At 38.5% G+C, this 26208-nt stretch overlaps 1 protein-coding gene across 1 annotated transcript; it reads left to right on the forward strand.

Annotated features, from left to right (window-relative positions):
* Positions 1-3730: 3730 nt before the first annotated feature.
* On the forward strand, positions 3731-21436 carry naga (N-acetylgalactosaminidase, alpha). The gene is made up of 9 exons (XM_053650461.1): positions 3731-4837; positions 7002-7158; positions 11119-11259; positions 15198-15409; positions 17921-18015; positions 18159-18320; positions 19745-19942; positions 20053-20193; positions 20369-21436. Exons 2-9 carry the CDS (start codon positions 7004-7006, stop codon positions 20540-20542), a joined length of 1278 nt encoding a protein of 425 aa, XP_053506436.1. The 5' UTR covers positions 3731-4837; positions 7002-7003; the 3' UTR covers positions 20543-21436.
* Positions 21437-26208: the final 4772 nt, after the last annotated feature.

Here is a 26208-nt window from a genome sequence, read left to right on the forward strand (position 1 = left end):
ATTTATGTTTTACTTTAAAACATAAATAAAATGTTATGTTATAAAACATGTTTAAGTTCCCCTGAGTGTTTAGGAACTATTATGTGGGCATTCCTTACTTCCTACTTCACTGGGGAATAAATATGTTGACACATGCCAAATTCCCTTCATCATTCAAAAAAGTATAGACCATAAACCAGCAAAGGCAATAAAACAATAAGTATACACCTGACAATGTCCATATCCAGTCTTACGGTAATAATTTAGAGGTTTAAAACACCTGGAACTGGACTGAATCTGCATGGAAGAGGACCCACATGTCTTTTGCACCCCACACACTTGTTATAATTGATTTTTTTTAAGTTTTAAAAAATCATTTTTTAAATGATTAAAGATCATTTAATCTTTAAGCCAGACTGATATAGAGGGGGGTTGTGGAGAGGTCCAAGCCAGCAATATTCTGCGCAGAGCAAGTAACGATGCAAAAGCCACAACACTAGCTTGTCTATGGTTCAGAGGCTGACGCTGAGATGGAACACCAAAGATAGCAATTAAAGGGCAGACATCTAATTTGATTTTAAGAATGTCAGACATAGTTTCGAAGAAAGAGTTCCAAAAGTTCTGCAGTTTGCGACAGAGTGCAAACATATGACTGAGGTTACAGGGCGAAAGTTTGCATTTTTCACACATGTCAGGAACATTGGGATATATTTTAGATAGTTTACTCCTAGAGAGGTGAGCTCTATGGACCACTTTAAATTGTATGAAACTAAGTCTAGCACAGGACATGGTGGTATGTATATTATCTAACGCTCTGCCCCAGTAATCATCCTCAAGCTCCAGGCCCAATTCCTTTTCCCAAGCACTAATGGTTTTGATATTGTAAGAATCGTCCTGTGACCAGATCGTTGCATATATCCGTGAAACAATGCCACCCTTATGAGGATTCAGCTTGAACACCTCTTCCCATGCAGACTTTATAGGTAAGGAGGGAAACCCAGCGAAGAGGGAGGAGACACAATGCCTAATTTGAAAGAAACGGAATAGGTGAGATGGAGGCAGACTGAATGACAAGGATAATTCAGAAAAGTTTGCAAACACATTATTAATGAAAAGATCCTCAAAGCATTTCAGACCCTTCTTTTCCCAAAAAGAGAATGTGGACTCTATAAAGGAGGGGGGAAAGAGGTGGTTATTACATATAGGTGCCATGGTTGAGGCCGAGATGGATTTAAAATGACACCAAAATTGATGGAAAATTTTTAGAGAGGTACACACTATTGGATTATCTGTGTAGCGTGAAAGGGCTATAGGAAGGGAGGAGAACACCATTGAAGGGAGGGAGGTTGAAATACAAGACTTTGCTTCTAAGTGGCTCCATGGAGGAGAGGGGGCCTGCACCCAGAGCACCAGTTTCTGAATATTAGCCGCCCAATAATTATACATGAAATTGGGCAATGAGAGGCCACCACTTAGTCGACTCTTTTGAAGTGAAAATTTGGAAACCCTGGGAGTTTTTCCTGGCCATATAAAAGAGGAGATTAATTGGTCTATATTCTTGAAGAAAGATTTGGGTAAAAACAAAGGGATGGATTGAAAAAGGTAGAGGAATTTTGGAAGAATGTTCATTTTTACATGTTTATTCTACCAAGAGGGGATAATGGTAGAGCTGCCCATCTTTGAAAGGCTGACTTCATGTATGAAATTAAGGGTGTAAAATTCGCCGCCATTAATGCAGAATAGGAACAGGTGACATTAACTCCGAGATATTTGAATTTTGAATCCTCCAAATGAAAAGGTATTTCAGTCTGTTTTATCTTTTGGCCAGATTGGTTCATGGGGAAGCATTCACTCTTTTGTAGGTTCAGTTTATACCTGGAAAATTTCCCAAAGTCATTTAATATGGGTATTATCTCTAGAATAGATGCAATTGGATCTGTAACATAAAGTAGTAAGTCGTCAGCATATAGGGCTAGTTTATGTTCAATTCCCTTGCGGATTATACCCTGAAATACAGAAGAGAAATACCCTGAAATACAGAAGAGTTTCGAGAGAGGCTCAATCGCTATGGCAAAAAGTAAGGGAGGCAGAGGACATTCCTGGCGCGTACCCCGTGACAAAGTAAAATAGTCAGATTTAGCATTGTTGGTATATATGGAAGCTTGCGGTTCCACATATAATCAACGGATCTATGATATCAGTCCATCCCCAAAGCCGAACCTCTTTAGCACCATAAAAAGATATTCCCATTCTGTCCTATCAAACACCTTTTCTGTGTCCAAAGAAATGACCTCTTCAGAGGAGTTGCTGTCCATAACAAATCGAACTCCGCCTGCAAATTAAGCCTTTGTTTATGCAGCTCAGGGGTCGGGTTGAGAGCATATTGGTCGTCAACAGCTCGAATATTATCAGATATCTCTTTTTTCTTATCCTTACATTTCTTATTGGCATGAGCAGAATAAGAGATTATCTGTCCCCTTAAGAAGGCCTTTAGAGTTTCCCAAAGTAAAGAGTAAGACATTGAATCAGTTTGATTAGTAAGAAGAAAATCATCTATCGAAGTAGAAATATACTTGCAAAATGCTGAATCGGATAAAAGTAGAGAATTAAGAATCCATGGTGGGCAAAAGGCGTGATGTGAAGGTAGAAGAATGTCAAGACTTAAAGGAGCGTGGTGTGAAATAACAATTGGTAGATGTTGGAAACTCTCTATTCTCTATTCCCTCAGATATGTATAAGTATGTTTAGGTTATAGTTTAATTTCTGTCTCATGAACTTTTCTAGACCTGTTTGTTGTGTACGTGCCAGTTAAAATGTCACCATAGGAACTTCCTATTTTCTGTTAAGCAAACAGATGTCGTGAAAGTAGTGAAACTGCACAATCATCACTCCGGGCCTTTGATTCTCTCGCTCCTCTGAGGGCACGGGGCCAATACGGTGCGCTCTATGCAGCAATGGAGCAGTTGGAAAGATTTCCAATCCAAAGATATCCTGGAAAGTTTTGACATAAACATTACTGGATCGCTCCCTTCTTCTCTATACCGACAACCCGGAGCTTGCAGCGCCGTGAACGGGACTTCAGATCCTTCACTTTATCAATGAGTTGTTTGTTAGCCGAATTTAGCTTTAGCACTGTCTGTTCCAGTGCTCTAATGCGGTCACTGTAATCGTTCAGGTGCTGGTCAAGCTCGTCAATACGTCGTCCTTGTGATTCAATGCCTGATTTAAAACTCTCAAAAGATGCAACAACTGGGGCCAGAGCTGAGTCAATAGCTGCTTTCACCTGTACTGTGGTGGTAGATCTTAGCTCCGCGATCAAAGTGGTGCGGAGGTTTTCCAGGTCCAGCGGTAGCTTGTCGCCATGACTCGTCATGCTCGGTGAAGATTTAGGTTTCCATAGTCTTTCAGAAGCCATAAGTCCTTTCTGGTTATAATTGTAAACCGAGTAATTGAAAAAGAATGCACCAAATATCTTAGAAAAGATTCAGGTTGCCTGAAAAGCACAATTAAAAGATAAAATGCTCGGGAGCTCAGTCCACACGTGCCTTCTCACTCACATGCTCAGCCGGAAGTCCAAAATGCACACAATTTCAAGACCCCGCAACATTTAGTGAATGTTTTTAACATAACATGTCTAACCTGAGTGGTAGAGATGCTTCAATCAGGCTGAGTTAAGTACAGCACATTTTTCAAAAAGATGTAGTGACTCAAAATGTGCTCTACCAAATGGTTGAGAAGAAGGTTAAAAGGTTCAGTGCCTCTTGATCCTGCTTTGAAAGGGACACCTCTTTCTCATTATGACTGATAACAGTGTCAACCTGACAGAGCCTCTCTAAGTGGTCGAGGAGCTCATCTATCTGTGGAGCCATTGAAGTGAGTAGAGTTTAAGATTTCAGCTTTTATTTCCTGGAATTTACATCTAGATATGTTAAACAACATAAAACATAGAACCTTTTGTATCGGGACCACCCAATTTTTAGGTGAGCGAAAGTATAGGGACAGAGAAGTCTTGACGTAAATTAAAGTGAATAACGCTTAATATTTGGTTGCATATTTCTGCTTGCAATAACTGCATCAAGTGCGACTCATTGACATCACCAAATTGTTGGTTTCTTTTTCTTTTTGTGATGCCTTTCCAGGTTTTTACCACAGCCTCTTTCAATTGTTGTTTGTTTGGGGGTGGGATACTCCTTAGTTGGGTTAAGGTCTGGTGATTGACTTGGCCAGTCTAAAACCATACACTTTCCCCCCTGATAAAATCCTGTTTGAGTTGGCAGTGTGTTTTGGATCATTGTCTTGCTGCATGAGTTCTGAATTCATTCTGCTGCTGCCATCATGACTTACATCATCATGTGCATGGTGCCTTGTGATGGGCTGGCATCCCATTTATGGTTTATAATACAGGGCAGAATCTCCAAGCATATCAGGTTTACTAGTTAAAGTCGCTTTCTGGAACACCCCCTGTTGTAGTGGAGAATGCGCGTTTTCTGCCCAGCGGTAGGAATGTTTTGCGTTTGAGTTGTCACTATGCAATACACGCTTTTGACCAATAGAGGTCGCCCGCGTGTGATCTGACGAGCAATGGGACTTTGGAGTTCCCAGGAAGTGCGATTGAAACAAAGCCCTTCAAGTCAGCTGACAGTAGCAGCACATGACACACAAAACCGTCCACATGACTCTTCTCTCACAACTGCTTTTAGAGCAACAATATCTGCTACAAACCTGCTTCATTTAGAGAGCAAGGCAAACAAGAAGTTGCTGCATTGCCAGACTTATAACCTTGGCTGTTAATCTGTCCAGGCTGCAGAAACCTCGCTTCCGGAAAAGGGGATTTTCGTGAAATTCTACGTCGGTATCGGTGAGTAGCGAGTCCACAGGAAAACATGCCGGCTTTGAGTGGAATCACTGTGTAGACTAAAACTAAATTTTAGCGAGAAATATCAAGACTAATTCTGCACATAGTCATCAGTCCTTAGCCGAACAAACGTCACTTCCGTTTTTCACTTCGTCCTCGTTCTCGTTCTCGTCTTGTTCGTTACTAATCTCATCATTCAAGAAATAGCAATCAAAGCCCCATCATACACTGGATTTTATTCTGTTGTTTCTACATATTGTAGATGCAGTATGTTTAACAATATATTAAAACACACCACTCCCCATATGCAAAGGCTAGACATTAATAAATAAACAAACATTAGTTAGACCAGCTTTGATGCCTTCACCTGCCAGCAGAAGTGGTTTGTTAGAGGCATGCATTGCATTAAACCCTTGTTATATTCATGTTACAGTATTAAAGTCCAATAGTGTAAAAGTTCATAAGCTTTATTAGAGTGCAGCGCCATTACACTAAAAGATAAACCTTAACACAATGAGTGCTGCAATAAAACATGGAAAAACCTGAGACATTGTAATTACAGTAGCATGCTGTAACTGCTAGGGGATGTTACACTTTGAGAATGAATAAAGTACTGTAACCGTGTCATGGGGTGTAAGCCAATAAATGGCTTCTTAACCTGAGTTCTGTTAACTCGAACTGTTTTTACAGTCGTTGCCGTGGTGAAATCACAGGAATAAAATGTTTAGTGTTACTAATCAACTGTAAACCTCTTGAGACATGTTTATACATGTGTGTGTGTGTGTGTGTGTAGACTACAAAATGTGCCTGAACTGAAAAACTTGTGCCACTCTTTTAACACTTGGCAAGAACTAACCCTTATAAATCACATGATAAACCTGTCGGAAGATAACATCTTTACAATGGATCGTGGTAAAACATCAATCCCATAGAATAGTACACCAAGTATAATCCTATGTCTCACTGCTATGAAAACAAAGGCTTAGTCCTCCCAAAACTCTCATTTGTTTAAATAACTACTTGTTTGGGAAGGTCCTGCCTTTGTGTACGTTTCAATTATGTGGATATGTGCTTGGCGTACCTGGAGTCATCAGGTGAGGAGTCACAAGGTGTCATACAATGCGGAACAGCTTCATTTTTTTTTTTATTGTAGGACTAAGGCTTTATTCTCCAGTATTGCTGACACAGCAATAACCCAGTTATTTCAGCAGTTTTGCATGTTTACTAAAGAGCCTCATAGTTGTCATCATAGCAGATACTGGACAAGGTCAGATGAGCGATTCCATAACGTGTTTAATTTTTTATATTTAAGGATACAGCAACACGGTGACTATCCTATAAATGACCTTAATGGTTAAGTATCATGCCCCTCCACTGAAGATTGTATTGATCAATTATTTCGAAACTTATACACAGTATATGACCAAATGTATGTGGAGACCTGTCCATCACACCCATATGTGCATTTTGAACCTCCTATTCCAGGTATAGTCCCCCTTTTTGCTGTTATAATAACCTCCATTCATCTGGGAAGGATTTACACTAGATTTTGAAGTGTGGCTGTGAGGATTTATGATCATTCAGCTATAAGAGCATTGGTGAGGCCAGGCACTGAAGGAGGTCTGGGGTGCAGTCGGTGTTCCAGTTCTTCCCAAAGGTCTTCAGTGGGGTTGAGGTCAGGGCTCTGTGCAGGAAAATTGAGTTCTTCCACTCCAAACTTCACACCCCATGTCTTCATAGAGCTCGCTTTGTACACAGGGACACTGTGATGCTGGAACAGGTTTGGACCTCTTGGTTCCAGTGAAGGGAAATTGTAACGTTACAGCATATAAAGACGACATATACAATTGTGTGCTTCCAATTTTGTGGCAGCAGTTTGGGAAAGACCCACATATGGGTGTGATGGTCAGGTATCCACAAACCTTTGGCCATATAGTATATTTATGTAAGACACTAGCATTGTATCTAAGAAATATGTTAAACTGAAACTGAGTTCACATGACAGTGCGTGAGGATGTTAGTTGATTGTGACAAATTATATTTGTTTTGGTAGTAATTTGTGATTTAAACCATGTCTAAGTGTGATTTATTTTGTGTAAGTAAATCCCTTTTGCTACCCTTTAATTTCATCCTTGCCATCTGATTTCCATTTGGTGCTTTCATTCAGGCATGCAACAAACAGTGGTTATTTTTTTGCTGGCATTCTCCTCGGCCACCCAGGCTCTGGACAATGGTCTGATGAGGACCCCACCCATGGGCTGGCTGGCATGGGAGCGATTCCGCTGTGACATTGATTGTGAAAATGATACTCAGAACTGCATTAGGTAAGTATAGGTTCAAAATGTAGTCTACTCACAAACCCATGAACACCTTGCAAAGGAAAATGTAAACAATATCTACAGAAAAGTCAAACAGACTTTAAATGATATATGCAGAGATCTTGCTCAGATGGGAAAAAAATACAGCATTTACGCTACATGATAAAACAATGAAACAATGTATAGCAATGAAACAACATGCTATGTTTATCTTTAAAAAAAAAAAAAAATCTAACAAGTACATCTTGACCGCAGCAGCATTGATGGAGATGCCTTCACCACAAGTCTTCTCCTTCTTGTTTTAAACCCTTAAAATATACTTCAAACAGGAAGGAAGCTATTGAAGAAAAACTATTTCAGACATATGATCTTGCTTTTAATCTTGATCCTGTTTAGATCAATTCAGAAATCTCGTTCATTCATTTACTGGTTACCGTGATAATGCTGTATAGATCCTACAACCATTCAAGCACTTGTTCTTGAGATATGGCGCTAACGAGAATCTAGGACGAGCAGACAGAGTGGCGGACGGACTGATGGAGGCATTAGTAGCGGAAGCATAAAAACTGTATTCTGCTATAAGAAGGCTTGCAGATATGCTGTGGGAGAGGGAAATAGTTCTGACATTGCATTGTATACCATTCTTACCTATTCTGACTTTTTACTCCTGAGCCAATTACAACATGGTGTGTGACTCCATGTTAAGCTTTTTCTTCATTGCTTACAAATGAAAGGATTTTTTTTCCTTTCTTGATTGTTTCATTTTAATTTTGCAACATTTAATAAGTCTCAAATTTAGAATTTTGCATTTATCTAATTTGGCTCGTCTTTTAACCCAAACGACTTACAGTTTACAGTTACAGACAACTGAGTATATCTAGAACATGGGAAACTGTCTTAAAATGGTCAGCAAAGGTTAATGGTTTGATACTTTTCATGCACCTAAGTGTTAGTTCACTGTATGTAGTGTATTTAAATGCCAGTATTTTCTTAGTAAAGATTCATTTCTTGTACAGGTCTAGTATTATTGCAGTTATCATATCATTTAGTGTTCTAACTAAATTGGGTAGTATCATTGTATTTTCAGCCAAAGTTAATTAATGGTAGCTGCATTTATTTGCCAGCCACAGTAAGGTAAGTGTTCCAGTGCCAGTGGTTATAATTGTTGTTATGTGTGTCTGTGTGAACGAATTATTGCTCGTTTTCTGCTTTGCTATGATGATGTTGGTCATCTTAAGCAGGTATACACAGTATTACTGGCAATAACAGGGCTTAATGTTTATGAAATATTAAGGGTGTGGAACTGGCAATGTGAGTAGTGACTATGTACAACAGTCTAATGCTTGCAGAGAGGCCCATCATGACGTTCCATCACTGCTCTGATGCTTATGTGTTTGATTGCATAGTTGGCCTCAGTTATGGGATATTACTCAATTATACAATTGCTATGTGCTTTGGCAATATTATTTGTAGCTGGCACTTTTATATGAACTTGACCATCATTGGCAGCATGTTAGGCACTGGAATTGAAAACAAAAGTTATAAGTCTGAGGCACATGCAAAGAAATGCTGTAGAGCACATATGCCTTCAAAAACTATGAAATTAACATTTCTACATAAACACTATAAAGAGCTATTAAATGTAATAAATAAAACAAAATCAACATTTGTTGTGTCGACCTTTTGCTTAATTTTTTTTTTAAGTCTCTGGTACAATTTGTGCAGTTTTATAAGGACATGAGCTAGAAGGTTTTACTTGCTGAACCAACCACAGTTTTTCTGGATACTTTGACTGTCGCACTTTCTTCTTTTTTTTTTGAAGCATACCCCAGCAGCCTTCATTATGCTCTTTGTCTTTAAAGTGGTCTCTTACATAATATGAAGCTTTCTTTACTGACATACAAACATTTTTCTTTAACATTACCTGTGAAGAAACTGTGAATGGTTCTTTGAATTGTTTCCTCAAATACCATTATGGGAATATTCTGATGAGGAAACAGGAAGTTGATTTTAAGAAAAGAGGAAACACACACACACTGAGAGATTGTTCATACAGTTGCAATCAAAATTATTCAACCCCCATTGCAAATCAGGTTTTTTTGTCAACATTTACAGACTTTCAGCTGTTTGCAATGAACAAATCAAACCAAAGCAATTGAAATGGTTCAACACAATGAATGCTTCAAGTGGTTTCCCCAAATTCAACTGTAAATGCAACTTATAATGATTTCTCCAGTTTCAAAATTATTCAACCCCTTCATGACAAGCATCTTTTGCTCTTATGACCTGCTGCAAACGAGATGCATATCTTCTGACAGCGTTCCTGAGGAATCTTATCCCATTCCTCATGAGCAATAGCCTCCGGTTCAGTAATATTCTTGGGTTTGCGTGCTGCAACCGTCTTCTTCAAATCCCACCAGAGATTTTCTATGGGGTTTAAGTCAGGTGACTGTGATGGCCCTGTAGAATCTTCCAGGACTTCTGCTGCAACCAAGCCTTGGTGGAATTTGAGGTATGCTTGGGATCATTGTTCTGTTGGAAGGGCCAATGACACCCAAGCTTCATCTTCCTCACAGACGGCATGACGTTTTCTCCTAGGATTTCCTGATACTTCAGTGGATCCATGTTGCCTTCCACACGCTGCAGGTTTCCAGTGCCAGAGGATGCAAAACAGCCCCAGAGCATCACCGAGCCACCACCATGCTTGACTGTGGACAGAGTGTTCTTTCTTCATTCTTCTTCCTCCAGACATACAGCTGATCCATCGTGCAGAAAAGTTCCAGTTTTGGTTCATCGCTCCACAGAACAGAATACCAAAACTTCTGTGGCTTATTTATATGATTTCGAGCCGACTTTTCTTGTGCTTTTGGGTCAGTAGTGGTGAACGTCTTGGAATTCTGGCATGGAAACCTTCTGCGTTTAGTACGCACCATACTGTGCTCACTAAAACCTCAGTGCCTGTTGCCACCAAGTCTTGCTGCAGGTCTTTTGCAGTCACTCGAGGGTTTTTCACAACCTAGTTTCTCAGAAATCTGCTTGCAGCCGTTGATAGCTTCCTTCTTCTGCTCCGTCCAGGTACTTCGTATGTTTTCTACCCCTAAACAGTTCAGGTATTTCATGTGTTCCAGCACAAGCACACCTGGTGCAACTAATGAAGCCCTTGATTATTTGCATCAGGTGTGCTTGAGACAACAACTGTTTTGCATATTTGTGCTGTTGTGAGGGATTCTGTTCAGGGGTTGAATAAGTTTGAAGCTGGAAAAGTCATTATAAGTTGCATTTTCAGTTGAAACCCACTTGAAGCATTTGTTGTGTTGAACTATTTCAATTGCTTTTATTTGATTTGTTCATTGTGAACAGCTGAAAGTCTGTAAGTTTTGGCTGATTTGCAATGGGGTTGAATACTTTTGATCGCAACTGTATGTGCTTTTTGAACATCCCATTCCAGATTTAGTCCCTATTTGCTGTTTTAATAAGCTCCACTCTTCTGGGAAGGCATTTCACTAGATTTTAGCACGTGGCTGGGGGAATTTTTTTGTGATCATTCAGCTACAAGAGTATTAGTGAGATCAGGTACTGAGGAGGTCTGGGGTGCAGTCGGTGTTCCAGTTCATCCCAAAGGTGTTCAGTGGGGTTGAGGTCAGGGTTCTGTGCAGGACACTCGAGTTCTTCCAGTCCAACCTTAAAAAACCATGTCTTCATGGAACTTGCTTTGTGCACAGGCACAAACAGGTTTGGGCATCTTAGTTCCAGAAAATTGTAGTATGTCATTCTGGTTTGTTTATATGACTATTCTAAACTTGCCTGAAAGAGATGCAAGCATATGGAGATCCTCCTTATCATGTCGCTGGAATTGATCACAAAATTTTATATGACAGACATTGATATCCTGTTCTCTAAATGATCCTTAGCGCTCTGTCTTTTATTTATTTATTTTTAAAATTATTTTTTATTTCTTTGGTCTAGTGAGGTGCTGTTCAGGGACATGGCAGACCGACTGGCTGAGGATGGCTGGAGGGAGCTCGGTTATGTCTATGTTAACATTGATGACTGCTGGGCATCAAAGAGCAGAGATGCACAAGGACGACTGCAGGCAGATCCAAAGAGGTATTGTACTTCACAAAATAATGTTCAATATAATGATATTGCTATTTTATTAATCATGTTTCATTTCATAAATTACATTTATGTTTTTCCACCATTTCTGCTGACAGTTTTATATTGTACTTGTATCATCATTGCACTGCATGTTTTATTAATACGATGGCATAATAATAATAATAATAATAATAATAATAATAATAATAATAATAATAAAGAAAAATTCTAATAATACATGGATTCATGTTATGTGCGTGTGTGTGTGTGTGTGTGTGTGTATGTGTATATATATGTGTGTATATATATATATATATATATATATATATATATATATATAAGTATATGAATTGGTGTGTGTGTGTGTGTGTGTGTGTGTATATATACTCAATTCAATTCAATTTTATTTGTATAGCGCTTTTTACAATAGACATTGTCGTAAAGCAGCTTTACAGAAATATCAACATGGTATACAGATATTAAAGGTGTGAATTTATCCCAATTGAGCAAGCCACTGAGTGGCGACGGTGGCAAGGAAAAACTCCCTAAGATGTTTTAAGAGGAAGAAACCTTGAGAGGAACCAGACTCAGAAGGGAACCCATCCTCATCTGGGTAACAACAGTTAGTGTGAAAAAGTTCATTATGGATTTATATGAAGTCTGTATGGCCTTAGGAGCAGCCGTAGTCCCAGCAATCTGGAATTAGAGAAGATTTGAGCTCCATCCAGAGGCAGAAAGGATCTGGATCTCTAGTATCTCCATAAATTCGTGTGGGGCTCGGCGAAAGGAGAGAGGGAGAAAAAAGATTATTATGACTGCGAAGTAGTAGAACAGAATCTAGTCAGGGTAGGCTTGAGTAAACAAATACGTTTTAAGCCTAGACTTAAACACTGAGACTGTGTCTGAGTCCCGAACACTAGTAGGAAGACTGTTCCATAACTGTGGGGCTCTATAAGAGAAAGCTCTTCCCCCTGCTGTAGCCTTCACTATTCGAGGTACCGTCAAATAGCCTGCATCTTTTGATCTAAGTAGGTGTGGCGGATCATAGAAAACCAAAAGGTCGCTTACATATTGTGGCACGAGACCGTTTAGTGCTTTATAGGTTAATAAAAGTATTTTATAGTTAATGCGAGATTTTACTGGGAGCCAATGCAGTACTGATAATATTGGTGTGATATGGTCGTATCTTCTAGTTCTAGTTAGGACTCTAGCAGCTGCATTCTGGACTAACTGGAGCTTATTTATATTCCTACTGGAACATCCAGACAGTAAGGCATTACAGTAATCTAATCTAGAGGTGACGAATGCATGAACTAGTATTTCCGCATCATGTAGTGACAATATGTTTCTTATTTTAGAAATATTTCTGAGATGAAAGAAGGCTATCCTAGTAATATTATCTACATGAGCATCAAATGATAGGCTGGAGTCAATAATCACTCCAAGGTCTTTAACTGCTGCACATGATGAAACAGAAAGACCATCCAGAGTAACCATGTGATCAGAAAGATTACTTCTAGCTACACGTGGGCCTAATAAAAGTATTTCTGTTTTATCAGAATTAAGTAGAAGGAAGTTAGTTAACATCCAACGTCTAATGTCCTTTACACATTCCTCAACTTTACTAAGCTTCTGTCTGTCCTCTGGCTTCGCTGAAACATACAACTGTGTATCATCAGCATAACAGTGGAAGCTAATTCCATGTTTACGAATAATTTGACCTAGGGGTAGCATATATAAAGTAAAGAGCAGTGGGTCTAAAACAGAACCCTGTGGAACTCCAAAAGTAACCTCAGTACGCATGGAGAAATCACCATTTACATCTACGAACTGATAACGATCGGTCAGATAAGACCTGAGCCAGGAGAGGACTGTTCCCTTAATACCAACAACATTTTCTAATCTATCAAGGAGAATAGTGTGATCTATAGTATCAAAAGCTGCACTAAGGTCGAGTAACACAAGCAGCGAGACACAACCCTGACCTGGTAGGTCAGTAGAAGGTCATTTACTACTTTAACTAACGCTGTCTCTGTGCTATGATGAGGTCTAAATCCTGACTGATACGTTTCATGAATGTTATTCCTATCTAAGTACGAGCATAACTGCTTTGCTACAACCTTTTCTAAAATCTTAGAGATGAAGGGGAGATTTGATATTGGTCTATAGCTGGACAATTGAGATGGGTCAAGATCAGGTTTTTTAATCAAGGGTTTAATAACTGCTAATTTAGGTGATTTAGGTACATAGCCAGTGCTTAGGGAAGAATTGATTATATTTAAAAGTGGTTCAATTACTCCTGGACAAATCTGTTTAAACAAACATGTAGGTACGGGATCTAGTATGCAAGTTGATAAATTGGCTGAAGAGATTAATGTAGCTAGTTCGGTCTCTCTGAGCGGAGCAAAACACTCTAAACATTGATCTGATATTGCTACATTGTCATGTAATGGGTTTGTTACAGTACTGTCCGGTTTTAATTTAATGGCCTGTATTTCACGTCTAATATTTTCAACCTTATCGATGAAAAATTTCATGAAATCTTCACTGCTATGTAATGATTGAGTGTTTCTCTCTGTAGTGGTTTTATTCCTAGTTAATTTTGCTACTGTGTTGAAAAGGAATCTAGAATTGTTTTTGTTGTCTCCTATTAAGGTGGAGAAATAGATTTTTCTAGCATCGCCAAGAGATTTCCTATATTTCAGTAGGTTCTCCTTCCATGCTGTTTGAAATATCACCAGTTTGGTTTGACGCCATTTACGTTCTAATTGTCGAGTTGTCTGTTTTAAGGTTCGCGTTTGATCGTTATACCAGGGTGCTAATTTTTTTTCTCTAATTATTTTCCTTTTGAGTGGAGCCACTCTATCTAGCGTGTAGCGGAGTGTTGACTCCAAGCTTTCAGTCGCCTGATCGAGTTCTATGGGATCTGACGGTGATCCAAATCTAATTGATGTTTCTGCGAGGTTATTTATGAAGCTCGGTGCAGTAGCTGATGTGTAGGTACGTTTTACGCGGTAGCGAGGCGAGGTGGAAATATTATGATCAATACGTATTATGAACGAGATAAGATAATGGTCTGAGACAACTTCAGACTGCGGAAAAATTATAATATTTTCTATATTTAGTCCGTATGTTAGTATGAGGTCAAGAGTGTGACCACCATTATGAGTAGGCCCGATTACGTTCTGATTAATCCCTACTGCATCTAAGATGGACACAACCGCTAATCTTAGAGGGTCTTCCAGCTTATCAAAATGAATATTAAAGTCTCCGACGATTAATGCTTTATCTACAGACACAACCAGGTTTGAGACAAAGTCTGCAAATTCACTAAGAAATTCAGTATATGGCCCTGGGGGTCTGTAAATAATAATTAGAGGAGTTGACTTATTTTTTGTGGCTACATAACTTATACTGGTATAAAGAATTTCAAAAGAATTAAATTTATGCTTAGGTTTTTGTGTGACGACTAGATTTTTACTATGGATGAGACCAACACCTCCTCCTCTACCAGTTGAATGGGGCTGATGTACATATCTGTATCCAGGAGGACTGGCTTCATTTAATGCTATGTACTCGTTTGGTTTAATCCAAGTTTCTGTTAAACACATTAAATTACATTCCTGATCAGTAATGATGTCGTTAACAATAAGAGCCTTAGATGCAAGAGATCTAATGTTTAATAGTCCTAGCCTCAGATCAAAAGTGCTGGCTGTGCATTCAATATGATTTAATTTTATGTTAATTAGGTTACGATTTATGTTAATTAGGTTACGAGTTATTAGGTTAATTAGGTTAATTAGGTTACGAATATACAAAGTATTTAAAATAATAAAATATATACACTGACTACAGCATAAACATAGTGTTTATGAATGAATCCTTAGACACTGTCTGCATGTATATTTATTTAACATATGCTGTTTTGTCTGTGGCTGGCCCAACAGGTTCCCAGGTGGCATTGCTAAACTGGCACGCTATGTTCATGACCGTGGGCTGAAGCTGGGAATTTATGGTGATTTGGGAACTTACACCTGTGGAGGATACCCCGGTACAACCCTGGATAAAATTGAGACTGATGCTCAGACCTTTGCTGAATGGGAAGTTGACATGCTTAAATTTGATGGCTGCTACTCCAACGCCACTGACCAGGAGCAGGGTAAGAGACAATGTAGAGAACAGGGAGGGGGGGAAAGAAGCAGATAAGCAGAGACAGTAAAAAGGTGGAAAGAATGAAAAATCTGTCAGTACAGATAATGTTGCTGAAACGATTTATGATTATCATCTAATTTGAATAGGCAAATATATCACTATTATTCATAAGGTATTTTTAAAGCATTGGTTGAAAGTGGGAATTACCTGCTTAATTAGTTTTTTTCCTTATTAAAAGTCTGCTTATGACTTTTCATGTATCAAGTATCAAAGATCTTTCAAGAAAGAAATCAGATGTAGCTAAGAAATTGATTTTCCCTTATCCCTACTAATGGTACAATGGCTGTTTCAGTTTTTGCAGGGCTTTGGTAATGAAAAAAATATTTTTAAGATGGGCTTCCCAAGGCAAGAGGAACATATCTAAAGATTAAAGTAATATAATATTCATTGTGGTGTTCTAAAAAGTGAAAACTCACATTAACCCTATTGGTAATTGGGTACCATTTGGTAATTTAGTACAAATGACAGTTTAGTAATTTGAGTTTTTTGTGGATGGGATCTTAAAGTCTAGCATGTGATTTATTCATTTTGGTCTGAAGGACACCAATGCAACTTGTCTTATATATATATATATACAGTGAGGGAAAAAAGTATTTGATCCCCTGCTGATTTTGTATGTTTACCCACTGACAAAGAAATGATCAGTCTATAACTTTAATGGTAGATTTATTTGAACAGTGAGAGACAGAATAACAAGAAAAAAATCCAGAAAAACGCACATCAAAAATGTTATAAATTGATTTGCATTTTAATGAGGGAAATAAGTATTTGACCCCTCTGCAAAACATGACTTAGTACTTGGTTTAAAAACCCTTGTTGGCAATCACAGAGGTCAGACGTTTCTTGTAGTTGGCCACCAGGTTTGCACACATCTCAGGAGGGATTTTGTCCCACTCCTCTTTGCAGATCTTCTCCAAATCATTAAGGTTTCGAGGCTGACGTTTGGCAACTCGAACCTTCAGCTCTCTCCACAGATTTTCTATGGGATTAAGGTCTGGAGACTGCCTAGGTCACTCCAGGACCTTAATGTGCTTCTTCTTGAGCCACTCCTTTGTTGCCTTGGCCATGTGTTTTGGGTCATTGTCATGCTGGAATATCCATCCACGACCCATTTTCAATGCCCTGTCTGAGGGAAGGAGGTTTTCACCCAAGATTTGACGGTACATGGCCCCGTCCATCGTCCCTTTGATGCGGTGAAGTTGTCCTGTCCCCTTAGCAGAAAAAAAACCCCAAAGCATAATGTTTCCACCTCCATGTTTGACGGTGGGGATGGTGTTCCAGGGGTCATAGGCAGCATTCCTCCTCCTCCAAACACGGCGAGTTGAGTTGATGCCAAAGAGCTCCATTTTGGTCTCATCTGACCTCAACGCTTTCACCCAGTTGTCCTCAGAATCATTCAGATGTTCATTGGCAAACTTCAGACGGGCATGTATATGTGTTTTCTTGAGCAGCGGACCTTGCGCGCGCTGCAGGATTTCAGTCCTTCACGGCGTAGTGTGTTACCAATTGTTTTCTTGGTGACTATGGTCCCAGCTGCCTTGAGATCATTGACAAGATCCTCCCGTGTAGTTCTGGGCTGATTCCTCACTGTTCTCATGATCAATGCAACTCCACGAGGTGAGATCTTGCATGGAACCCCAGGCCGAGGGAGATTGACAGTTCTTTTGTGCTTCTTCCATTTGCGAATAATCGCACCAACTGTTGTCCCCTTCTCACCAAGCTGCTTGGCAATGGTCTTGTAGCCCATTCCAGACTTGTGTAGGTCTACAGTCTTGTCCCTGACATCCTTGGAGAGCTCTTTGGTCTTGGCCATGGTGGAGAGTTTGGAATATGACTGATTGATTGCTTCTGTGGACAGGTGTCTTTTATACAGGTAACAAACTGATATTAGGAGCACTCCCTTTAAGAGTGTGCTCCTAATCTCAGCTCGTTACCTGTATAAAAGACACCTGGGAGCCAGAAATCTTTCTGATTGAGAGGGGGTCAAATACTTTTTTCCCTCATTAAAATGCAAATTAATTTATAACATTTTTGACATGCGTTTTTCTGGATTTTTTTGTTGTTATTCTGTCTCTCACTGTTCAAATACAACTACCATTAAAATTATAGACTGATCATTTCTTTGTCAGTGGGCAAACGTACAAAATCAGCAGGGGATCAAATACTTTTTTCCCTCACTGTATATATATATATATATATATATATATATATATAATATATAATATATTATTTTTATATATATATATATATATATATATATATATATATATATATTATATATATATATTTATTATATATATATATATATATATATATATATATATATATTAGCATCTAATGATCGAATAAGTAAGAAGCTATGAAACGCCACATATGATACTTTTATCAGTACATAAATGGCTGAACCTTGTGTTTATTTCTAATACTGTACATATTTGTATTGCATTCTGTTTAACAGGCTACCCACGTATGTCAAAAGCCCTTAATGCCACCGGCCGTCCAATTGGCTATTCCTGCAGTTGGCCTGCCTACCAGGGTGGACTTCCTCCTAAAGTGAGTGAAATACTAATTGATTTATTTAAGTAATTTCCAATTGCAATATACACAATTAGACAATTTGAAATTCATTGAACAATTCATATCAGTTCATATAACATGTGGTATCTAAAGTATGCAGTTTATTTCTTCTTGGCTAGATAAATTACACTCTGCTTGGCGAGATCTGTAACCTGTGGCGTAATTATGGTGATATTGAGGACTCATGGGACAGCATCCTGAACATTGTGGACTGGTTTGCAAAAAACCAGGATATCCTGCAGCCTGCTGCTGGACCAGGACGCTGGAATGACCCTGACATGGTAGGGAGTATTATTGTTTCGCACATTGGAGTAATATGTTCATACGTAATATAACTTGGCCAGGGTTAATGTTGTTACTGATAGTATCAGAATTACATTTACAGCATTTGGCAGATAGCCTAATCCAGAGTGACTTACTGAAGTCTCCGTCAAAAACATATCCTCATGCTAGTACAAATAGGTCAGTATCTAAGAATAGTACCATACTAAAACCATGAGAGGAGTTTGTACATGTTCATATAGAAAAAAACAACAGTACAACTAAGACATTTTTAAAGGTTTTTTTTATTAGTGTTCATTTAAGTGAAGAGGTAGGTCATCAGCCTTTGTTTGAAGGTTACTCTGCAGTACAGACAGCCAGGGAAGTTCATTCCACCATATGGGTGACAGTACAAAGGAGAGTTTTAATACATGTCTTGATGCAGTAGGTGGGGAGGTGAGCCATTTTTGGCTGTGTAGGCCATAGGGGTGTTACAATTTCAGTGTTAGTCAGAGGGTATGAATGAATGGTTCCTTCACTGTTAACTTAGTAAAAAATACAGATTAAAATGCATTTCCATCTAATTTAATCACAGCCACTCTCTCTTTCCTCTTATAATAACAATATGATAAATATTGACAATGTAAGTGACAATGTAAATATTTCTAAAGTCGGATTGGATTTGGTGTACATGAGGAGATGAGGAAATATAATTATTACCAGAGTATCTCTGGGATTTTAGTCCAGTCCTGTTTACGCATCTGGAAAGATACTTTTAAATAATCGATTAATACCATGATACAGTGATAACTGTGATATTTATAGAATATTGTCATACTGTGAAAATGATAAACCAGAACACCCCTAGTAGGCAGTGTTCTACAGCTGATGCAGGCAGCTACAGGATGATGCATAAGGCACTGAACAAGCAATTCTGTGGAGAGAATTGGATGGATCATCCTGAAGGAGATGTCCACATGATGCAGGAAGGATGCAGAAAATTTGCATGTGTTGTCAGATGGTGTGATCTAAGAGTACCCTAGGAAGATCAAATGGAGATGCATCTCCAGGGACAAAACACAGCTCAGTCTTGCTGGGATTTAGCTTCAGGCTATGAGCTGCCATCTGCCAGATGTCTGCCAAACATGTTTACTGTAGATCTGTGTAGACATACTAAAACAATACTTAAAGTTATCAGAGCAAAGCAGATACACTAAAAACCATAAGCTCACCGTTCCAAGCAGGTAATACATAGAAAAACTCAAAGTACACAGATCTTGGACCTTAATATCTCTTGACAAATCTCTAAATTCATCAGCAGTGTGACTACAACAATGATCAACAATACTCTTCTTAGCTATTATGTTTTTACCTTCAGCTAGCATCAGTGCCAGTGCTCATGGTGGAAAATCTTATGAAATCTTACAATATACAATGTTCCCAGCTGGTCATAGGAAATTTTGGCCTCAGCATGGACCAGTCTCGTTCTCAGATGGCACTGTGGGCAATAATGGCAGCTCCTCTTTTCATGTCTAATGACCTGAGGACCTTAAACAGCGGGGCACGTGCTATACTGCAGAACAAAGCTGCCATCGCCATCAACCAGGACCCCTTGGGCATCCAAGGAAGACGCCTGATAAAGGTATTTGCTGTGAGATTGAAATTCATAGAACATAGAAAGTGAATTGATGAGGACTTTGCAAGCCATTCCTCTTGCTAACTACTTCTTTCTGTTTCTCTCATTTTTCTCAGGAGAGCAATGGCATAGAGGTGTTCTGGCGTCCTCTGTCTAATAAAGCAAGTGCTTTGGTGTTCTTCAGCAGAAGAACAGATATGCCGTACCGCTATCAGACATCTCTGAAGGTGCTCGACTACACACCTGGCAGCTATAAGGTAAGTGCTGTGTTTGTGTGTTTGATAGCTTGTGCAACTTGCACCTAAACTCTCAGCAATGTGATGCAATCATTTTTTCTTCTCCAAAAGAGTCCTAATCTATGCATTATTATTTTGCTTGCCATTCTTTATTCACATTATAGTGAAGTAATAGCTGTAACATTCTCTCTCTCAGGTGTATGATGTGTTCATGGAGAAGACCATGCCTACACTGAAGGACACCACAGAGTTTGTTGTCTCAATCAATCCCTCAGGAGTGGTGATGTGGTATGTTGTTCCATCAGCTGAGTGGCAGGAACAGCCCAAATTCCACCAAGCAATTGTCAAAGCTGATTCTTTTATTGTGTAAATAGTCTTTTTTACTATCCAAACATGATAACACCGGCAGGAACAGTGTAGGCTAAAAGACCGAATGATTATTTGAATATAACAGAATGGCTCTTTTTTAATTGTCTCTATTTCTATAATAAATTAAGGGGAATCATTGGAAAAACACCAGACCTGTGTAACAGTCATTGACAGGGCTGCGCTGTGTGACACAAAGAATAGAGTAAACAGAAACCTGCCTTTATTCAGCAGTCCTTGATGACCAGGATAAAGAAACTAGACAAACTAACTTCTAAATCCTGGTCAGGGTCTCAGCAGATCTCGGGAACCCTACACAAGGCAAGGCTACACGCTAGATACCCATCCTAGTCAGTCCGTCCCAGTTAGTTTATTATGCCTGTTGATTTTTTTTTCCATATATAAATCAGCTTAGATGGATGATACAAAATTATTTCTGTTTCATAATCAAGAACCATTTTTATTTAAGTACACATTTTTATTAAACTCTCAAGAGCATTTCATTCTGTTTGCTAAAGTTATAGTGTTTTGTAAGTGCAACTTTTGTCAATATGCTGAATAGAGTTTTAAGCGACAACACCACTACTGCTCCCTTGGCTGACTGTGCCTTTAATGATCTTTCACCTAATGCTCAGGGATACTGGGAATAGTTTACAATCAACTCTTCTGAAATGATCATCTATACTGAGGTGGACTTGAATATTGTGATTTTACTTGTTTTATTTTTGGAATTACATTTTTAAAACTATGCTTATATGGACATGTGGTGCAGTACATTATTGAATAGTCACCGGTGTATATTGATTAACTGATCTAATATCTCAGCACTCATTATGCAAATCAGTTTATTTAGAAATGGTCATTTTATGTTTTCAATTAAAATTCTGATCTCCTCACAGCCTGTTGCATTTTATTAACCCGACACTCTTGAATTTTGTGAATATAGTCCATTATTTTTGCACGAAATCCCATAGTTCAATGCAACTGCAGCCATGCTGAAAATGATTTAATGTGAAATTAGTGACATGGGCAGTTGAGTTGTGGCACATTTGCAGAGTGACTGGAATCCAGTCTACAAATCTTTACTGTGCCTGTATCACACTAACGATGCATGCCAAAAAGTCTGTGGCGTAGATTGTACAAGGTGGTAAGAATAATAATGATTAAAAATTATTCTCACAATGTTTGTCATAATTCAATTAAAGTGAATGTGCAATACAGTAGCTATAAAATATTACAATAAGTAAGGGCGCACGGTGGCTTAGTGATTAGCATGTTCGCCTCACACCTCCAGGGTCCGGGGTTCAATTCCCGCCGGGGCCATGTGTGTGCGGAGTTTGCATGTTCTCCCCGTGCTGCGGGGGTTTCCTCCGGGTACTCTGGTTTCATCCCCCAGTCCAAAGACATGCATGGTAGGCTGATTGGTGTGTCTAAAGTGTCCGTAGTGTGTGAGTGTGTATGTGATTGTGCACCCTGGCACAAGGTGTACCCTGCCCTGTGCCCAATGCTCCCTGGGATAGGCTCCAGGTTCCCCCGTGACCCTGAAGAAGGAGTAAGCGGTAGAAGATGGATGGATGGATGGATGGATGGATATTAACAAATGTGTTATATAAAATCAGAAATGTAGTTGATTAGTAAACTGATATTTAGTAAATAAAGTAATTGAGTTTTACAATGAGACCACTAGATGGCGAAAGAGGCCATGTGTGCACTGATGGGAATCGTGTACTAGAGATTCAAACTAGTGCTGAAGGAGATTTTATTTTACATTGATCTGACCTGAGTTTTACCTTTTCCATGAACTGGAAATATTGTTAGAAGGATCTGTGTTTAAAGGAAAACTTCTGCCTTGATTTTATAAACTTAATTGTGTTTACACTGATAATATAGTATCCACAAACCATGACACACTTCAATCACCCTTGTTCTGGACCCGTTTTTGTATGCCTTTGTACTGTTACTGATTGTGTGTGTGTGTGTGTGTGTGTGTGTGTGTGCGCACGTCAGTTTCAGTGTCCTTGTCTGTGTATGCAATATGTGCCTGCTAGCTGTACATGTACAAGTTCTCTTTCTTTGCTAGTCTGTGTATAAGCAGAGGGAGCTGAATAGGTATCTGGCAGGGTGTCAGTTGAACCTTGACTTGGTGCCCTTTTTTAAGTTAGCTGCACTTGTCATTTGGTTCATGATTAGTTTGTATATGGTATGAGGGAATCTGATAGCCATAGCCATAGCCATTCCCACACACGTATGACACCATACAAGTTTTGCAGATGTGTTTAGTCACCCTGGCAACAGTCTGAAGAGAAGAGAGACAGACAGACTGGCTGTCTCAGTGAGTTGATTTCTACTTTTGCCTTTTTATCCCTTTACTGTATTTCACGTTTACATATTTGCTATATTTGTATCTGGATCTAGGAAAGACGGAAAAAGAAAGGCCCCTTTTTGCACAGGCTTTGTGTGTGTGTGTGTGTGTGTGTGTGTGTGTGTGTGTGTGTGTGTGCGTGCACATGAGAGAGAGAAAGAGAGGAAAAAAAAAAAAACCTAGTCTCACTATTGTCTCTGCATGGCTATTCACACGTCTCCGATATCTGGTAAGGACTGAACGTGACGTGATCATTCATTTGTCAAGGTCTCTGGAATGAGATGCCAGAAAGCTGGAAAGGAGGGAGGGAGGGGAGAGAGAAAGCTGTAGGGAGAGGATTCAGACCGAGCCAAAGCAAGAGTGGGAAACGGACAGAGTTAATAAAGGAGGGATAGAGACGAGAGCGACCGCAGTAGTGAAGGAGGAGTGCGTTCATGCCAAGGCTCACGTAGGCCTGCACAGCTGTAGAGCCACATTTGCTACTCCAATCACACTGCAGATCACACCTCTTGCACTAAATGTGTTTGTGTAGGCGTATGTATATGCATGTGCCCTTGAGTTTGTAGGTCAGGCTATCTAAATAACCCCTTACTCATACAGTGCAAAACACGCAGTTAATATTTGCAGTGGAGTGTGTGTCTGCGTCTATATACCCAGGGAAAATGCCTTTTTTTCCACACGTGTCACATGAGGTCTTGGAGCCTTGAGGTGTATGACATCAGACTTGGGACCTGGCAGTTGACTTTTTCTGTAAATTACAGCCTGCTCTGATTAGTTATAAGAAATGATGGCTCACACATTGCAAATGAACATCCATAAAAATGGCAGATTTTGTAAATCCATTATTCTTCATGCAGGTCAACAAAAATGCATTTTTTTTTAAATGTCGGAGTGAAAAGAAAAGATGCCTTTTTTTTTTTGGATCACAACAATGCTACTGGTGGTACTTTTATAATGACATGTCTTGGCAAGTCATTATACTCCAGGATATTTTTTTTATTAATAGTCCTACAGTGCATGAATGAATCATTCTTTCTGAAAAGATTTAATAAACTGTTGTTACTGTAGGCCTTGTCTCATATGATCACTGAACAAACAGATCAAAGCAGTTTGGCATAAGGGCCCTGAGCATTTGTAATTTGTGTGTGTATAATATTGACTTTAACATTTTGCTAGGAACATGCCCATGGTTGCAGTATATTAGGGGTTTAATGTACCTTTGAAAGAGGACTGTAATTTATGCTGTGACACTTGGGCTTTATGTACATCAAAAAAGTGTTTATTTAAACTAAGTTGATACTTGTCTGCTTGTGCTTTGACTCACATGATGAATAATGGCATCAAAGATCTTTGTTCTTTGTTCACCAAACTTGAAAATAAACACATACAGTGTTGAATAAAGACTAAGCCTAGTCCATGACTTTCATGCTATGCTGTGTTATACTGTTAGTGTTGATTACTTGTTTAATTTAGTCCAAGGCTTTATCTGTGCAGCAGATAATGGCCCCACCTAACTACCGGGGTGAAAGTAACAAACTACTTGTACTCTCTTTATAGTACTTGAGTAAATAATTCACTGTAACGGTACTTTTTTTTGAGTATTATTAAATCATAGTATCTTTACATTTACTTTTTTTATTTTAAATACACTGTAAAATCAGGTAGTTCATTTAACTCAAACAATTTGAGGAAACTAATTACCTAAATTTTTAAGTTGATAAATCAATTTCTTTAAGCCAAATACACATAAATATAACACAAATTTAACTCAAACTTGTTATATTTAAGTGTATTTGGCTTAAAGAAATTGATTTATCAACTTAAAAATTTTGAGGTAATTAGTTTCCTCAAATTTTTTGAGCTAAATGAACTTATCCAGTTTTACAGTGTAAAATATTAATCATTAATCCACTGTATTTTTGATCATTTTTAATTTAAACCTGAAAGACTAAAATCCAATTAAAAGACAATATGTGCAACTTTTAATTAATTAAATTTCAAGACTCAATCAAAATAAAGCAGTTTCCTCCTTAAGGCCTATACTTTAGGCACTAAATGTTTAGACAATGGTAGTAATGTCTAAGACTGTGGCAACAGATGAGCTTCCCTGTCCCAACTGATCATATATCTTCAGTTTTAAAAGCTTCAAAGAAAATAACGTGATGATACTCTGCAAATTATGTTTTTAAAAACACACTGAGATGTTGGCATTTCACAGCTCAACATCCAACCTGCAGAAACATGTACCGTTAAGCCATGAGCCTGTTGTGTTAAATGTACATGCTGCCACAGCCTATAGGTAAGACTCAGGATATGTGTAAGGAGCATATTTGCTAGATTGCTAAATATATATGGGTGGAAACATGTATGAATTAACATGAGCTAGCTAGCTAATAAACATAGCAAGCTTCTTAAACTCCAGCAACATAGCTAGCCAGCTACTGTTAACTACCTTTAAATACTGTTGATTATTGAGCAGTGTTGCCAAACTCCTCCCTCTGAAACTCTCTAGAACTACCCTCAAATGTATCCAATTTTCACAAAAAGTTACCAAATATGAAAACAAGGTACATACAGGTCTGCATATGTGTATATTAAAATAAATAAATCCCCACTCATATAGCATATATGTGTATAGTAAAAAGTAAATCCGTGTTTACTTTATCTAAAACAGGACAAAAAGTTCTTCATTGGGATCATCAGCAGATCACAATGCCCAGAATTTTTTATACAGAAATGTCATTTGATTCATCTACAGTGGGGGAAATAAGTATTGAACGCGTCAACATTTTTTTTTCTTTTTTTGGTAAATATATTTCCAATGCGGTTATTCACATGAAATTTTCACCAGACAGCAGTATTAACTTAAAAAATCTGGAAATATAAAGAATTAACAACATTAAAGTCCATAAATAAAGTTATGTGTAATAAAGTGGAATGACACGGGGAAAAAAGTATTGAACACACTAAGAAAAAGCATTTCTCCAAGGAAAGGTAAGGCAAGGAACCAGCTGAAATCTGTAAGTAATTATACCCCTATCTGTGCAAATTAATATCAGCTGGGTTAGTAAATTGATGGTCTATAAAAAGGCTTTCATAAAGTGGTGTACACTTTAGCATGGCTCGCTTGATTAGTTAACATAAGTCTTCTGATATGCATGATTCATACATAGAACAATTACGGATCAGTTGTGTACATATAAAAACTTATGATGACTTATTCATTCTTACTTGAGTCATTTTCTTTTAGTTGCAGTACTTTTACGCAATTCAGTGTGTTTTGTAGTCTCTCCTCCACTGCTAACTAC

This window comes from Ictalurus furcatus, chromosome 19 (genome assembly GCF_023375685.1).
Source record: "Ictalurus furcatus strain D&B chromosome 19, Billie_1.0, whole genome shotgun sequence".
Classification (NCBI taxonomy): Eukaryota; Metazoa; Chordata; class Actinopteri; order Siluriformes; family Ictaluridae; genus Ictalurus; species Ictalurus furcatus.

Coding starts and splice junctions, on each gene's coding strand:
- naga (XM_053650461.1), top strand. CDS start 7,004: ATGCAACAAACAGTGGTTATTTTTTTGCTGGCATTCTCCTCGGCCACC. Junction 7,159..11,118: donor GATACTCAGAACTGCATTAG/GTAAGTATAGGT, acceptor TCTTTGGTCTAG/TGAGGTGCTGTTCAGGGACA. Junction 11,260..15,197: donor CTGCAGGCAGATCCAAAGAG/GTATTGTACTTC, acceptor CTGGCCCAACAG/GTTCCCAGGTGGCATTGCTA.